Here is a 16,180-nt window from a genome sequence, read left to right on the forward strand (position 1 = left end):
ATAGGAAATGTAACACTATTGGAACAAATTTTGAATAATAATGATTCTTCGATAAGAAAAAGTGAATCATTAGACATATCGTCACTAACTGGGCCAAAAATGGGATGGAATCTTGAGAAAAAAGACAGGTAAAAATAAGAAAGTGGAATGAAAGCTAAACTAGAAATAATTTTGTTCATATTTCTAAACTAATTTAAGAATATTAATAAATTATTATTTTTAAAAATTATCTTCAATTTTAGTTACTATTTTCTGATGCTAACATATCGTCCTCTTTTTCTAGAACATGATAGGGTGGGGAAAAATGGGTTGGGTGTATAGAAGAAATGAGGACAGCTATGAGAATGATGTTCGATGTTGTTTGAGTGACTCTACAAGTGAGCCACAACCCCAGCCCCTCCTTCACTTTTTTTTTTTTCAGTGCTGGGAATTGAACCCAGGGCCTTGTGTTTGTGAGGCAAGCACTCTACCAAACTGAGTATCTCCCCAGCCCACCTCCTTCACTTTTGAAGGATAATTTTGTTAGGTATAGAATTTTTGGTTGACATTTTTTATTTTCTTTCAGCACTTCAAATGTGTCATCTCACTTCCTCTGGACTCTTAGATAAACTGATTAGAAGTCAGATGTTAATCTTTTGGGGAATCTTTTGTAATATGATGAGTCACTTTTCTTTTGATGCTTTTAAGATTTTCTCTTGCTTGGGATTTTGGACCGTTTGCCTGTGATGTATTCAAGTATGGATATCTTTGAGTTTATCCTGCTTGAAGTTTGTTGAGCTTTTTAGATGAGTAGATTAATTTTCATTATAGTTGGAATATTTTGGCCATCATTTGTTTCTTTTCTTTCTTTCTTTTTTCCTTTCTTCCTTTTTAATGAGGGAAAAGGAAAAGATGTTTTATTGCTTTGCTAGCAAAGGAGAAATAATAGAGGACTCCTGTCCTGGCTGTGATTCTTGGGCCATCGTTTCTTTATGCAATTAAATAGTATCAATAATGTGTGTTGGTATGCTTGATGGTATTCCATAGATTTCTGAGGCTCTGTTGATTTGAAAATTTCAGTTATAGAATTTCTATTTTTTTTCTTTTTGGCAAGACTTCATTCTTCAACTTTGTTTTAATCTTTTTGAATGGATTTCTTTAGTAAGAGCTGATTTGTAGTTTGTATCTAGCAAGTATAATATCTGGGATTTCTTAAGGACAGTTCTATTGACTGTACTTTTTCCTGTTTGTGCTTTTTTTTTATTTCTTTGTATATATCATTACTTTTGTTGAAAACTGGATATTTTAAATAATACAGTAAGGTAACACTAGAAGTCAGATTTTTCTGCTTTCCAGAGTTGTTTTGCTCTTGATGGTTATTGTTGTTCATACTGCTGGTTATTTACTTTCCTGAACTAATTCTGTAAAGTCTGTTTTCTTTGTCATATGTACCCACTGAAGTCTCTATTTTGTGAACTTAGTTTTGCCAATGATTAGAAACCAGTTTTCTACCTAGAAACTAATAAGTCTCTTTATTTGCCATGAGTGTATGTGTGTGCTTATAAATCTGCCTTAGCCTTTACTTCCTGCTTGCAGAGAGCCTCAAAAGCATCCAGATGTGAGAGATTGAACCTTTCAGGTCTTTTCTGGCGTGTGCATGTAGCCTCATATATGTGCACTGTCTTCCAGATCTCCAGGAATATGGTAGAGCTTATTCAGACTCCAGTATGGATGTCACGTTCCTCTTTTTTTTGAAGTTAATTGACCACAATCTTGTTTGCCTCAACTGATATCAATACCTCAGGCAGCTGAGATGTTAAATAATTTTTACTATTTTTGAAAATGCCTTAGAAATAGTATTTCTCACAGAGCTCCTGAGTTAGTTCAAAGAAAGCCAAATTCAGTGAAGGACCTCCATACCTGTTGTACCCTTTTAGTTGTTGTGAGGCCGTTGGTTTACAGGCTATCACAGAGTTGGGGAAGAAGTTCTGATAATGTAGTAAGTTAAAGTTATCCTGTGAAGTTTGCTGATCTTACTCAGAATCAGCCATTTTTAATTGTGTGAATGATCCTTGGGTTGCTGGAAGCCTTTCTTTAATTTTCAGAGTTCTGAAAAAAAGTTGATTTTGATGTTAGTATTCTCATCGCTTTTATGGGGGAGTGGCTTTTCAGAAATTCTTTCTCCCCCTTTCTGGAAATACTTCTGAATGTTAGCTTCTTGAGAATAAAATCCTTTTCTGCTCTTTTCCTATGATACCTAAACATTTCTGGTAAGATTAATTTGTCTCTTATGATTTTTTATGTTTCGTATATTTATCACATAACTGATTAACATGGTGCAATTTTGATAGGACACAATTTATCAAAGTATACCTAAGAATGTCCCAAAGTTTCATGTACTCAATTGTTTATGGAATTTCTAAGAATTTGGGAAACTTTTCTTCTAATCTTCTATAGTGTTGAAGCTCTGCCTTCTCAAAGATTTCCCTCCTATGAAGATCTAGGCATATCTAAAGTGACTACGCAGAAGTATAATGATGTTCTTCATGATCTTGGCCAAAAGAAGAAAGAAACAAACGACGTGCTCCAGGTAAAGTGGGAATAGTGTTAAAATTGATGATTAGCAAGGTAAAAAATTATGAAGGAATAAGAAAATTATGAAGACAAATCAAGAGGATGAAGATAAAGCTCTGAAAAATCCAAAAACATGGCAGCCAAGTCTATTTTCAGAGGCCCTCACCAAATGATTTTTACTTACTACTCTTTTGCCAGACTGAGCATGTGACAATTTCTGGCTTTCCATCTTCTGTTGAGGAGGAAGGGAGAAAGAGAGCTGTTCTTGGCCCTTGTTTATCTAGTCCACAGTGTCTACCTTACCAACTAGAGCCAACTTGCTCTTATTTTGTCTAGCTGTCTTCAGCAATAGAACTTTCATTGGCCTCTGGACTGCCTAGCACTGCTGCGGATATCCCATATCTGTTTAATACCGGTATTTGTATTCCTAAATGGGAAAAAAATTAGTTGCAACATATTCTCTTGTACCTCTTCAGTTTGACAGATTGAATCTGGAGAACATGTTGGCATAATTTATGGCTCCAACAGTCGTAATAGATCTTGTTTGAATTAAAGTAATCAACGTGAGTTTCACATGGTAGCTTGTTTTTCCCCCCCTTTTTTCTTTTAAGCCCAAAAGACTTGCCAATTATGATGAGGCTTGCTGATCTTCCACAGAATTCTGTTAAGCTTCAAACAGTCAATACAACAAGATCTGTATTGAAAGATGCTGAGAAGATTTTGAGAGGAGTACAAAATAACAAAAAAGTACTTGAAGAAACCTAGAAGCCATTATTCGTGCAAAGGATGGAGCTGCTATGTATTCATTTATCAATGCTTTATCCACTAATAGGTGAGACAGGATGTTGGCATCCCAAAGATATTTATAAAGCTTCCAGTTCTGCTCCATATTTTTTTTCTAAGCATGTCCCTTTGCTTAATGTGTTTTGATATTTAGAAGTAGTTCCTTAATGCCTTTGAAGATGTAAAACTTATTATAACATTGGAATTTTGATATGTACATGGTAGTACTACTTTTTACTGATGGAAATTTTCCTTTTTTTTCTATCATTGGTACACATCATCTTTGCTTCTCTTCAACATTTACCTTTAGACATTTGGCGGAAAACTAAATACCATTAGTTTTTCCTTTTCAGATGAAAGATATTTGGCTAGTTAATAATTATATTCAGAACTAGTTAAAATTATATTTGATTCAGATCCTGTTTCAGGGCATTAAGCGCTAATTTAAGAAAATTCCTTTTTCTCTTTTTTAGAGAAATGTCAGAGAAAATTAGGATCAAAAAGATAGTAGATGAGTGGATTAAAACGATTTCTGCAGAATTCAGGTATGTTTTGGGGAAAAAAACTTAAAATCAAATTGAATTATTCAAGAGAATATAGCATAATTCTAATTTTTAATACTTGTTCTCAAAATATCCTTATATCTGAGTCTACTTAAATTCTTTATTTCCCTTTGTCACTGTATTTACTTACAGGGTATAGTTTACTTAACAAATGTTTTATCTTTTTTTTTTTTTTTTTGGTGGTGCTGGGGATCGAACCCAGGGCCTTCTGCTTGCAAGGCAAGCACTCTACCAACTGAGCTATATCCCCAGCCCCAAATGTTTTATCTTAAAAGTTGTATTGTGGCTCCTATCTGGAAAATTGTTGGTTAGTAACTAAATATGAGTAAATTGATAAAAATTTAGTGAAAGCATAAGAAAAGAATTATACTTGCAACGATGTTTCAAGACAGCGTATTTAGAAGCATTGACTCGCTAAAGTAAAACAGCAAAGTTATTTAAAGAAACAGTTTTTTCCCAATTTCCAAGGTGACTTAAGTGTACAGAAGTCAGTTGAAGATAGAAAAACACCACCTTTCTTACATGCACGGAGGGCCTGGTACAGCTTCAGTGTAAGCATTGAAAAGTCTGGAAGTTGTTTTTATTAGGGAGTCAGTAATAGGAAATTCTTTAAGTTTTATATGTTAGAAAGAGCAGAACAAGACAGAATATCCTGGTTATTTTCTTTCTTTTTTTTTTTTTTTTTTTTTTTTTTTTTTTGGTCTGTGTATTTTTTTTTTTTTTTTTTTTTTCAATCTTGGAGTGCAAGGTGGTTTTTTTCCTTACTTTAAGATGTGCTTACATGCTTACCTATAGTGGTAACAGGGTAAAGTGTCAGTTCCATTCCCAGAGCAATAAACATGGAAATATATATATTTTAAAAAATTTTTTTATTATAAACAAATGGGGGGAAATATATTTTTAAACTTTCTACATGAAGCATATATCGCTAATACAGTTATGAAGAATTTATATTAACTACCATGTAATGCACCAGGAAAAAAAAAAAAAGGTTGAACTGAGTCAGAAGATTCAGAGTCTAGTTCTGGCTTTGTAGCCAACTGGCAATATTTATCCCTCTATTACTATGAATTCTGTGTGAAATTTTTATCTTAATTTTATTATAAATTGCTTTTTAAAAACTTACTTTAATTTTTAAGTTACTAAATTTCTATGGTTCAAACATCAAAAGAATAAAGTTCTTGGGTACATTGACACATGCCTGTAATTCCAATGACTTGGGATACTGAAGCAGGAGGATCAGAAGTTGGAGACCAGCCTCAGCAACTTACTGAGGCCCTAAGCAACTTAGTGAGACCCTGTCCCAAAATAAAAAAATACAAAGGGATATGAATGCAGCTCACTGGTAAAGGGCCCCTGGGTTCAATCCCCAGTGTCAAACGAAAAAGAGAGAGACTAAAGTTTATAATGAAAATTTATCCTTCTATCCCTATATCTCATTTATTTCCCACTCCCCTTGCTCCATAAAATATTAGTCATTTTAATTTTTTGTTTATTTTTCCAGAGATTTTTTAAAATTCATGTGTAAGCCAGTATTCTTTCTTCTAAATGCATTTTAAACTGGCAAACTATGTAATAGCAAATGATAAATTTTAATATATTCTGTTGTGAAAGCATTACTGTGTGCATAGGTTTTAAGTAATTTTAATTTTGCTTACCTTAGGATGAACTGGCAAGAAAAGATCATGAAAAAAGGAGATCTGATCTTAAGAATCAAAGGACGAAGAAAGCTCAGAATATGAGTAAAGATATTAAAGCCAACACACAAGACAAAACTGTGAACAGATCTATAATCCCAAGACAGCATTCTCAAAAACGAATAGAGGAGCGTTTGAGAAGTCCACCTGTGAGGAGCACACCTGCGTCAGGTGTACAGAAAGAGAGAAAAGAAGTAAGATCCTAATCTGGTTTTGTGACATAAATGCTGTGTTATAATTATGTCCTTTAAGTTATAAAGAATTTATGAATAATGAATTGAATATGAAGATGTTTTAAAAATACAAGGTACTATACAAGTATAAACTATCTTTACACTATTGATATTTAAGGTTTTGAATTCATAATGTGGAAGGCGTTGCATGAAATCTCTTGTTCCTTCCTTTTGAGATGTCAGACTTCTTTTAAAAATTTTTTTAAGAGGTGGATCTTGCTATGTTACCTATGCTGACTCCAGACTCCTGAGCTCAGGTTATCCTTCCTTAGCTTCTGGAACTACAGGCCCATGCCACCACACCCAGCTTTTCAGATCTCATACTTAGAATCATATTGTAAAAGTCATAGCAGGTTTACCTAGAGATCATCTAGCTCCTAAACCAACTGGTTATCAAAAGTGTATTTCATCCTTGTGTGTGTGGTGGTGTGTGTGTTATTTTTAAATTTATAAATTTACTTTTAGTGTTAGTACAAGTCATGGTCATAGTGTTGTAGTGGAATTTTTTGTTTTCTGCTCTAACTAGCTTAATTTTCTTAAAAGTCAAATGTGAATTATTGAGCAGATCAACAAAGCATCTAGTATTTTCACTAGTAAATGCTCAATAAATGCTGCCCTTCTGTGGCATTTAGATATGATTGAAAGTGGGGTCAGGAATGTTGAAGACATAGGTTTGTTATATTTTATTGTACTTGAATTTAAAATATACATAAATATATTTTAATATATTAAAAATAACATAAATATATTTAACATTTCATTTTGTGCTAAAGATATATTAGTAATGTAGAATTTTGTTGTTTCTAGGTGGAGATTTGTATATTTAAATTTCATGCTTTTTAAACTCACATTTGAAAATTATATCCAGAGTTTAAGGGCCTATTTAAAATACAGTATTTTCTGACCTGTATTCTTATTATAGGACTTGAGCCAGCAAATGGAGGCTCTAGAAAATTGAGGTGTTTGATATCTATTTTTTATGATGACTTTAATAATTTTGTATACATAGGGGCATTTGAAGTCAGCCACAATGATACAAGATGAGGATTATATGTTACAAATATATGGAAAACCCGTTTATCAGGGCCATCGTAGCACTCTTAAAAAAGGACCATATCTCAGATTTAATTCTCCATCTCCTAAGTCTAAACCACAGAGACCAAAAGTAATAGAACGAGTTAAAGGTAAGGAGCCTCATTTGTTTAACCATTTTTTATGGTATCAGTTCAATGTATCATTTCATTTTGCTTGATTTTTTACTTCTTATACAGTTCAAATTATATAATGCTTAGGAATGGAAAAATAATTCCTTCTAAAGAGGAGGGAAGAAATAGACCAGAACTTAAAAGATGCAGAAGATAGGAATAAGTGGGAAGAAATGTAGTAGTAAATGGTATCTTCAGATAAGGTGTCATAAAATTTTTCTTTAGGGAATAATGAGTCTTGAGCAATCCAAATTATAATCTAGGAAAAGTAGGCATTTCCTTGAAGACCTTGACCATTATGTTCTTATGAACTGAAAGATCAGCCGTATGCTGTTTATTATTATATAGTATTTATAGACACTGTTGAAGTTTTGTTTATTCTCAAAGAGGCTTAGGTAGTAAAGGTGAAAATGTTTTTGTCTCTTTCGTTCACAACTAAAAACATCTTCATTTACCTCTCCACATTTGACTCAAAACAACCATTTCACTGGCATACTTAAATAATAACTTAAATATTAAGTTTGTTGACTGTAGTTACATTTTGAAGTTTCTCAACTGTACTTTAGCAGTCAGTAAGCTATTTTGACGATAAGTGATAATTAGTGAGTAAAAAACCCATTTCCTTTTCTTTCTTAAAGTTGGAGCTGTGAAAATTGCTTTAGTTCCCTTTTTTCTTAAAGTTAAGTTATCTTTTAGGATGTCAGTTTTTTTATAAATTATACTGGTATTATTTTAATAAAGCATGTAGTTTATGAATGTAATTAATCCTAATGTTTTCCATTGTTTATTGGAGGCTTACTATTAAATTATAAAAAAAAATAAAAATAAATTACAATTGGAGTTTTGAAAACCTTTTAAAAAAATAGCTTGAGTTTTAAAATACTTTCCTATGAAAAATAACTTTTTTTTTGTACCAGGAATTGAACCCAGGGGGCTTCAACTACTGAGCTACCTCCCCAGCCTGTTTTTAATTTATTTTGAGACAGGTCCTCACTAAGTTGCTGAGCCTGGCTTTGGATTTATGATCCTCCTTCCTCAGTCTCCCATGCTGCTAGGATTACAGGCATGCACCACTGTGCTCAGCTCCAAAAGTAACTTTTTCAGTAATCCTTTTAATGTAAAAATGAGTGAGTTTGTGGACACATGGTCATTTTGAAACCTTGCTGCCAGCTACTCCTCTTTCTAGAGAACTTTTCCTTCAGACGCTTGCAGAACTCCTCAGTCCTTTCCACCTCTGCCTTAGATGTTATCTCCTCGTAGAGGTCTACCCTGGCTGTTCTATCCAAGAGCTGTCTCTTGTCCTTCCTATCCCCTTGCCCTACCTCACTGTTCTTTATAACACTTTTCACTATCTCATGTTGTTTTTTGTTTTCCTTACTACACTGTAAGCTCCATGAGGACAGTTGGTTTAACACCTTCAGAATGTCTACGTATGGAACAGTGCCCAACACTTGTTTACAGAGAATGAATGAATATCAAAGAACAAGAAGTAAAAATATAGATATGGTACTAAAATTTTTCTTTCTGGAATCATAAACAAAAGGGAATTTTAAAAAATCTGGATGTATAAACCCACCCATGTGTTAAAGATAAAAATGTATAATAATATCAGGAAATTTTTAGAAAATATTTTAGTCTCTTTTTCCTTTCTTTCTTTTTCTTTTTTGTTTGTTTTGGTACTGGGATTGAATCCAAGGGTACTTCATCACTGAACCACATTCTCGGTCCTTTTGAGACAGGGTCTTCTTGCAAGGTTACTGAGGGCCTCACTAAATTGTTGAGGCTGACCTCAAACTTACAATCCTCCTGCAAAGTGACTGGAATTACATGCTAGTGCCACCATGCCTGGCTTCCCTTGTACTCTTAATATTTTCTTTTGTCTACTTGTCTCAGGTTTCTCAGAAGTTTGCCTTCTCCAAAGAGATAGATAATCAAGTTTTAAGAACTTAATGTATGGACTGGAGTTGTGACTCAGTGGTAGGGTATTTGCCTGGCATGTGTGAGGGCCCAGGGTTCGATCCTTAGCACCACATATAAATAAATAAATAAATCTATTGACAACTAAGAAAAAAAAAAACTTAGCATTAATGTCTATATAGATCTATTATAGAATAGAGAAAATGTATAATGATAATTTCTATGGGTTTAAATAGGTTTAGAATTTGATTATCGGGTATATAATTTCAAAGGATAAAGTACAAATTGATCATTTAGACAGTGACTGGCAAATTATGGTCTGGCAGGTGAACTGCTTATATAAATGTAAGTTTTATTTGAACATAGCCATGTTCATTCATTATATAACTATCCATTGCTGCTTTTATGATACATCAGCAGAATTGAACCAGTTACAACTGAGACCAAATGGCCAAAAGACTGAAATATTTACTCTCTAGCCATTTAAGATGTTTGCCCAAGCTCAGATTTATGTTACTTCTGGTTTGGGGGCCCTATAACTCCTTGTTAAATGGAATGAAATCTTCTGTAAAGAAGAGTTGCTGTATTTCCAGATGGCTGCATGGTAGATATTTAAGTAATATTTTAAAATATCTGCTGTTGATTATTATAGTGCACTAAAGTAAAATCAATAAGACACAAACTGACTTTTATGCAACAAAATCTATGAAGACGGATTCTAAGATGCGGCGTCCCATTACTACACCACCTCATGGTGATCAGCAATATGTGTTCAGCCCAAGCAGAGAAATGCCCACTCTTTCAGGTACACTGGAAGGTCATCTAATTCCTATGGCAATTCTTTTAGGTAAGAATAATAAATATGTAGATGAAGTTATAATTTCTTAATCAGAGCTGGTACTGACACTGTAGTCACTTACCTTTTCCTGTGTGTGTTGTTTGTAGAGGTGGGGAGAGCCTCAATGTATCTTATGCTGTGTAATAGTAATCTCTGAAATAAGGACTCCTGCTATAGTTTCACTCAGAGGAAACTTTCTTTTTTTCCTTTTGGTATTGATAGTACATAGCCATAGATGAAGTGAAACTTTATCACATGTTTATATGTGTCACTGACATTCATAATAATTTGAGAATTAAGGAGGGCTGGGGTTATAGCTCAGTGGTAGAGCACTTGCCTAGCATGTGGGAGGCACTGGGTTCGATTGTCAGCACCACATATAAATAAATAAAAATAAAGGTCCACTAACACTAAGAAAAAAATTAAAAAAAAAAAAGAATTAGGAAACTTGATTGACTTGTTACTTTTGTTATATCTTAGGGAAAGTACTTTAAAGCACTTTTATGTACCTTGGAACTAGGCTGTGATAAGTAGAAATCATGTATTCATGTCTTATAAGCTGATTGTTTGTTATTTACTTATGTGAGGTTTCTGGTCATCAATGCAAAAATTGAACAATCATTTTGCTGTTCAAATCTAATTAGCTTTTTTCTTTTGGTGCCATTGCTGTTTTGCCTTAATTTTGACGGATGATTTAAATATGATTTTTTTAAAATATAAGAGTTATTTATTTATTTATTTATTTATAGTGCTGGGAATTGAACTTAGGGCCTTGAGTATGCTAGGCAAGTGCTCTATCAATAAGCTGTATTCCCAGCCTGAGAATTTTTTATTTTTGATATTATGGTTAATGACATGTCAACTTGGCAATTAATGTGTATTCAGTTATGCCTTCTAGCAATATAATAGCTGACATTTTTGAAAACTAAGCACTTTATATATGTTCAATCATTTAATACAACATATAGAGAGCACTTTGTAATATACCAATTTTATAGGGTAAAAAGCTGAGGTACAAAGGGGTTAAGTAGTAATCTGTCAAAGGACTATAGAACTAGAGCGGAGCTGGGGTTCAAATCCAAGCAATCTACTTTAGAGTTGGTGCTTTTAATGAGTAAACCGTACTTTCCCTTTTACTTAAAAGGGCAGAAACACAGTGGAACTTTGAAAGGAAAGCTGAGACATTTGGGGGCATGTTTTTAAAAAGGCTTGTTTTGAGAATTAAATAGTAGGTATATAGTGATTAATAAATGTCCCTAATAAATTGTCCCTAGTGCTAAAAGGATGACATGGCGTGTTCACAGTGGTGATAATAGAGGGAGAGGTAATCGTTGGTATGCTTTCTTTTCATGTGAGAAAACAGCCACAAAGATCCAGGCAGTAGGTTAGAGTTTTTCCTTTATTTTTGAAACAGTTAACTTTAGTTTTCCTCCCTAAACTTCTTAGGACAAACCCAAAGTAATAGTGATTCTGTGAGGCCTACTGGAGTGATTGTAAACAAGCCACACCCTATAACTGTGACGACTTCTATTCCTCCATCATCTCGAAAAGTAGAAGAACTGGGTAAAGAAAGCCACATAGCAGTTGTAGAAATGAAGTCAGAAAAAAAGGATCCTCCTCAGCTTTCTGTACAGGTATGGCATAGTACATGAGCAGAATATTTTAAGGCAAAAGTCTTTGGCTTAATATTAGTACTTAAAATCCATTGTAATGCTTCATGGGAACTTTGCTTTCATCTTGGCCCTTCCTTCTTTAAAACTGTGATGTTAATATTATGTCCCTATCCTTGTTGTGTATGGTTTAAACTACTTTTAGACCTATAACCAGGTCACTTGACAGTATCCAGAGGGAACAATTGAACAGTGTATTATAATTAATTTAAAAAAGAAGGTGTGAGATTTATATATACTTCAAACTTTATGAAAATATATAAGAAGAGTTGAATGAATGTAGAGAGAACTTTCTTTTTTGTGGCACTAAGGATGGAACTCGGGGCCTCACACATGCTAGGCAAGCACTCTACCACTCACTGATTATATTCCCAACCCTTTTTGTTCCTCATAGTGCTGGGGATCAAACCCAGAGTCTTATGTATGCCAGGCAAATGCTCTACCCTTCCCCAGCCCTTCTTATTTTATGTTGAGACAGGGTCTTCCTAAATTTCCCAGGCTGGCATCAAAATTGAGGTCCTCCTACCTCAGCCTCCTGAGTAACTGGGATTATAGGTGTGTGTCACCACACCCTGCTAGATACAACTTATTTTTATATTCAAATTTTTTATTCTCTCCAATTTAATGTATAATTTTAGTGAAATTCTACTTTAAGAAGTACCCTTTTTTTTTTTATTGAACCATAGGATCATTTGGATATCTGAAAGAATAAAGTGTTTAGAAAAGTTAAATGTTTGAGTATTGGTTCAATATAACAGGATTTCAGAATTAGCATTGATCATGTAAAAATAATGTAATGTGATAGAGACTTCATAAATCAGTGGGAAATAGAATTTATGTGAGTAATGCATTTATAATTGGCTTAATGGGAAAAACTCAATTTTAGAGTTTGAATTACTACTGCATTTAGCAAATGAGTTCTGAATAGTCGGCTAAAATTTAATTAAACAATATTAAAAAAATTAGAATTTTTACAAAGCTGAAGCTAAGTCTAGGTATGAGATAAAAGACTCTAGATATAATACAAAATTAGATTTGAATCTGTAAAATATAAAGGCTTCATATTTTTAAAAATCCGAAATAAAAATAAAAAGGAAAACAACAGTGAGAACATATGAAAGGAAAATTATAATGAAGAATTATTTTTAAATATAAAGACCTTCATAAATTAATAAGAAAACATATAGGTCTAAATCCTGAAATCAAAGGACATGAATGTTTCTGTAAAAGAGGAAATAAAGTTTATCAGCAAGGAAATCAAATTTAAATCTTGCTAATAGCCAAGATAATACAAATTAAAATAACAATAATACACCTGCATTTAAAAATTCTTACTGAGCCAGGCATGGTGGTACATACTTGTAATCCCAGTCATTGGGAGGCTGAGTCAGGAGGATTGTAGCTTTGAAGCCAGCCTCAGCAATTTAGCGAGGCCGTAAGTAACCTAGTGAGACCCTGTCTCTAAATAAAAAACAAAAAGGGCTGGGGATGTGGCTTAGTATTTAAGTGCCCTTGGGTTCAATCCTGGTACCAAAAATAAATAAATAAATAAAATAAAAAACTGTTACTGAATAAGCAATGTTATTATCTAATTTGGTTGAAAGTTGGATAAAACTTGGGATTAAGTTTGGATGATGTAAATAGAGATTGATTGCATTTTGCCAGTAACTACTAAAAATCTTAAATATTTATGTCCTAAGGGCATATAATATATATTATATATATATATATAATATATATATATATATATCAATAGCAAATACAAAGTAAGTTTAGGAAGAAAATCCTGTGTGTGTGGTGATTTTTGTATAATCATGGAAAAATTGGAAATACCCTAAATGTTTATCAATAGGAACACAATTAAAATAATTAAGGTAAAATAATTAAGGTGTTGAAATATTAAAATATAAAAATAATGTCTATACAGAGGCATAAGATGTTTATGACCTAATATGAAAAATCAGGAATGAAAACTGTTTTAGACTTATCTAAAATAGGTAAATATAAAAAGACAAAGAATATAGTAGTGAAATGGAATTAGCCTTAGAATTTTTTTCCTCTTTTACTTTTTATGTTTTATAAAATAAACTTTCATAATTTAAAAGTCTGTTAGCCATTGACTTTACAATAAACATTTAGAGGGCACGTTTTGCTATCTAACTTTTTGACAAATATTTGAGTTTGAATGATATGGAAAACTAGATGTTGTATTCTGTTGTAGGTATTACCCAGTGTAGACATCGACAGCATTTCAAATTGTAGTGCTGATGGTGGTTCCCCTCTGCAGAGTCCCAGAGAAGCCCCTCTTCCTCAGCTGCAGACCTGGATACAGGTGTATTTTAGAATTCTATCATTGTTATAAGTAATGTCTGAGTGTAGGTTTTAACTAATGTAATTCCATGCAAAAGTGTTCTGTCATAATCATTATTTATTATAATAATTTAGATTTTGAAGAAAGATTCAGAATGAATCTCAAATTGTTTATGAACTGGAAAGAAAATTTATTTCAGATCCTTATATTGGTACATATTCAGAAAGTAGTAATTCTTACTATAACTTTTTGATAACTTGTGAGACTGTCTCATATGAGGAAAGAATTTCTCTTTGGTAAGAATCTTTGATTTTCAAGGCATTATATATTTCTTAATGTGAATTTTTAGTGACAATTGGAATCATAGTTTTGGTATGTTACATAGTCATTATGCTATTGTTATGATCCAAAAATATGCAATCTAGTATGAATTTGCTTCTAAATAATCGTTATACTTTTACTACACAGCAAATAGCACTGTAAGTTATCCTGGTTTATCCTGGTCTTGATCTGTTGTGAGCAAATTTGGTCATTTGGGGGTAGTTTTAAAGAGAGGAGAAACACTAACTATCTCTAATTAAAAATAATAGAACTGACTTTAAATGAAATTTATACCTAATTTTAACTTTCACTAGTAATTTTTTTCACCAGAATTTATTGAAACATATTTAACATATAAAAACTTTCAAATTGTTTATCATTCTGCTCTCAGCAAGAGGCTATTTGTGGTTTTTAGTGACTAGCCTTTGCATAGCAAGGCTCAGAAGCTAAATTTGTGAAATGACTGTTTGTTTATGTAAAAAAATTAGTTGATTCTGTATCTCTCTTTTTGTGAGTGTGTGTGTATAATTATATACATATAAACTCTCTTCTTTATCTTAACTGTGAGAGAAATCATGACATTTTGATCAATTAACTTAATTGCATTTGTTGATGGAGTCGTTTAAATGTTAAACTGATATTTAATTTTTTATTGCTTTGAATGATGACCCTAATGGCTTGGGACTAGCTTGGATAACATTTACTAATTGAATAAATTCTGAACAGAATATTAAAATAAAAACAAGAACATGTAATTGCAAGTTATGCTACATGTGAAAATTACCTATAAGATTTAATAGTTGAACACTACTAAAACTTTCTTAAACGATTTCTTAGACTCCAGAATTATGAAGGTAGATGAAGAAGATGTGAAGTTTCCAGGGAGTAACTTTGATGAAGTAATCGATGTTGTACAGGTAACAAGTTTAGAACCATGAGCAATTATTCGTTCGCCAGTATTTTTCCAAGTGGTTGAATATCTTTCGACTATCAATGTTATGTTGCAGTGCTTTGAGAAACTAACTTTTATTTCAAGTTGTTTACTTTTATTTTAAAAAATTAAAAAGTTGTTATTCTCTAGTACAGTGTTGTCTTTATCTATAAGTACCTGTCTGCCTGCATGAAATTTCATGATTGTCTGTTGTTTCTAACCTACATCTTATCTTGTTTGCTTTCTACTTTCTTCTTTCTATTTCTTTTGGTTTCCCTCTTTCCAACCAGTCCTTTTTTCATCTTATTACATTGATCTTTTGATTTCTGGAGTAGTGGTAAGATCACCAGATAGTTTATACTCAGAAAAAAGTTTTGAGTAGTTTAAAATCCAAGGGAAAATACCATATTTGAGGCAGAGTTATAGAAATGATAGAACTAAAAGAACAGAAGTAGGGAAAAAGTAGGAGGAAATAAAATATAAAAGATGGGAAAAAAAAGGATCATAGATCAAAGAAACTACCTGAATACTAATATGTCAATGATTTTAGGGAAGATCTTTTTTCATATTTCTTTCAGAGCTGAGGACTAGGTTGTTAATCAAAAAATGAAAACCTGCTTTAAAATATGCAGAGTTATACATTCTATTAATGCTTTTTGCTCACAGGTATGTCTTCTCATCTGAGCACTATATGAGTGTTTTTGTAGATAAGAACCCTATTTATTTTCATATTCCTCATGCCTACTGAAAGAAACACTATAGTACTAGCAAGGGATTTGGAGTTCAAAGACAAGAGTTCCTTCTCTAGCTCTACCACTTATTAGCCGTGTACTTCATGATGTCTATAATTGCTTCAAAATAAATATGAAGGGGAAAATGAGTGGGAGGGGAGTTTAGATTACACAGAGTCGGCTATGAGTGAGAGCTGTTGAAGTTGGGAAGAGATAAATGTGATTCTTGTTATTTATTTATAACAAATAGTATGTGGGAAGTATTTTACTTTCAGATATGTGACATTTTTCATCATAATCAGTTTAAAATTCCAGAAAGAGCTCTTTTGACCATGATATGATGGTGTAAATCATGTGTAAGGTGATCTAACTGCATATTTAAATTGTAATTTTTACAAGAGGGAATGGTGATAATTGGAAGCATCAG

The 16,180-nt window shown here is 32.7% G+C and overlaps 1 protein-coding gene and 1 non-coding gene across 2 annotated transcripts in view; one reads left to right on the forward strand and one right to left on the reverse strand.

The window, feature by feature from the left end:
- The window catches only part of Kiaa0586 (KIAA0586 ortholog), a 114,677-nt gene that overhangs the window by 21,361 nt on the left and 77,136 nt on the right, over window positions 1-16,180 (forward strand). Inside the window, 11 exon segments of the mRNA XM_047541183.1 lie at window positions 5-128; window positions 2,437-2,569; window positions 3,166-3,307; window positions 3,310-3,385; window positions 3,810-3,885; window positions 5,563-5,790; window positions 6,839-7,029; window positions 9,614-9,798; window positions 11,236-11,423; window positions 13,681-13,793; window positions 14,936-15,008. Coding sequence (XP_047397139.1) covers window positions 5-128; window positions 2,437-2,569; window positions 3,166-3,307; window positions 3,310-3,385; window positions 3,810-3,885; window positions 5,563-5,790; window positions 6,839-7,029; window positions 9,614-9,798; window positions 11,236-11,423; window positions 13,681-13,793; window positions 14,936-15,008 — 1,529 coding nt within the window.
- Trnaa-ugc (transfer RNA alanine (anticodon UGC)) lies at window positions 4,077-4,149 on the reverse strand. The gene has a single exon. It is a non-coding gene; the product is annotated as a tRNA-Ala (tRNA).

This window comes from Sciurus carolinensis, chromosome 2, assembly GCF_902686445.1.
Source record: "Sciurus carolinensis chromosome 2, mSciCar1.2, whole genome shotgun sequence".
NCBI lineage: Eukaryota > Metazoa > Chordata > Mammalia > Rodentia > Sciuridae > Sciurus > Sciurus carolinensis.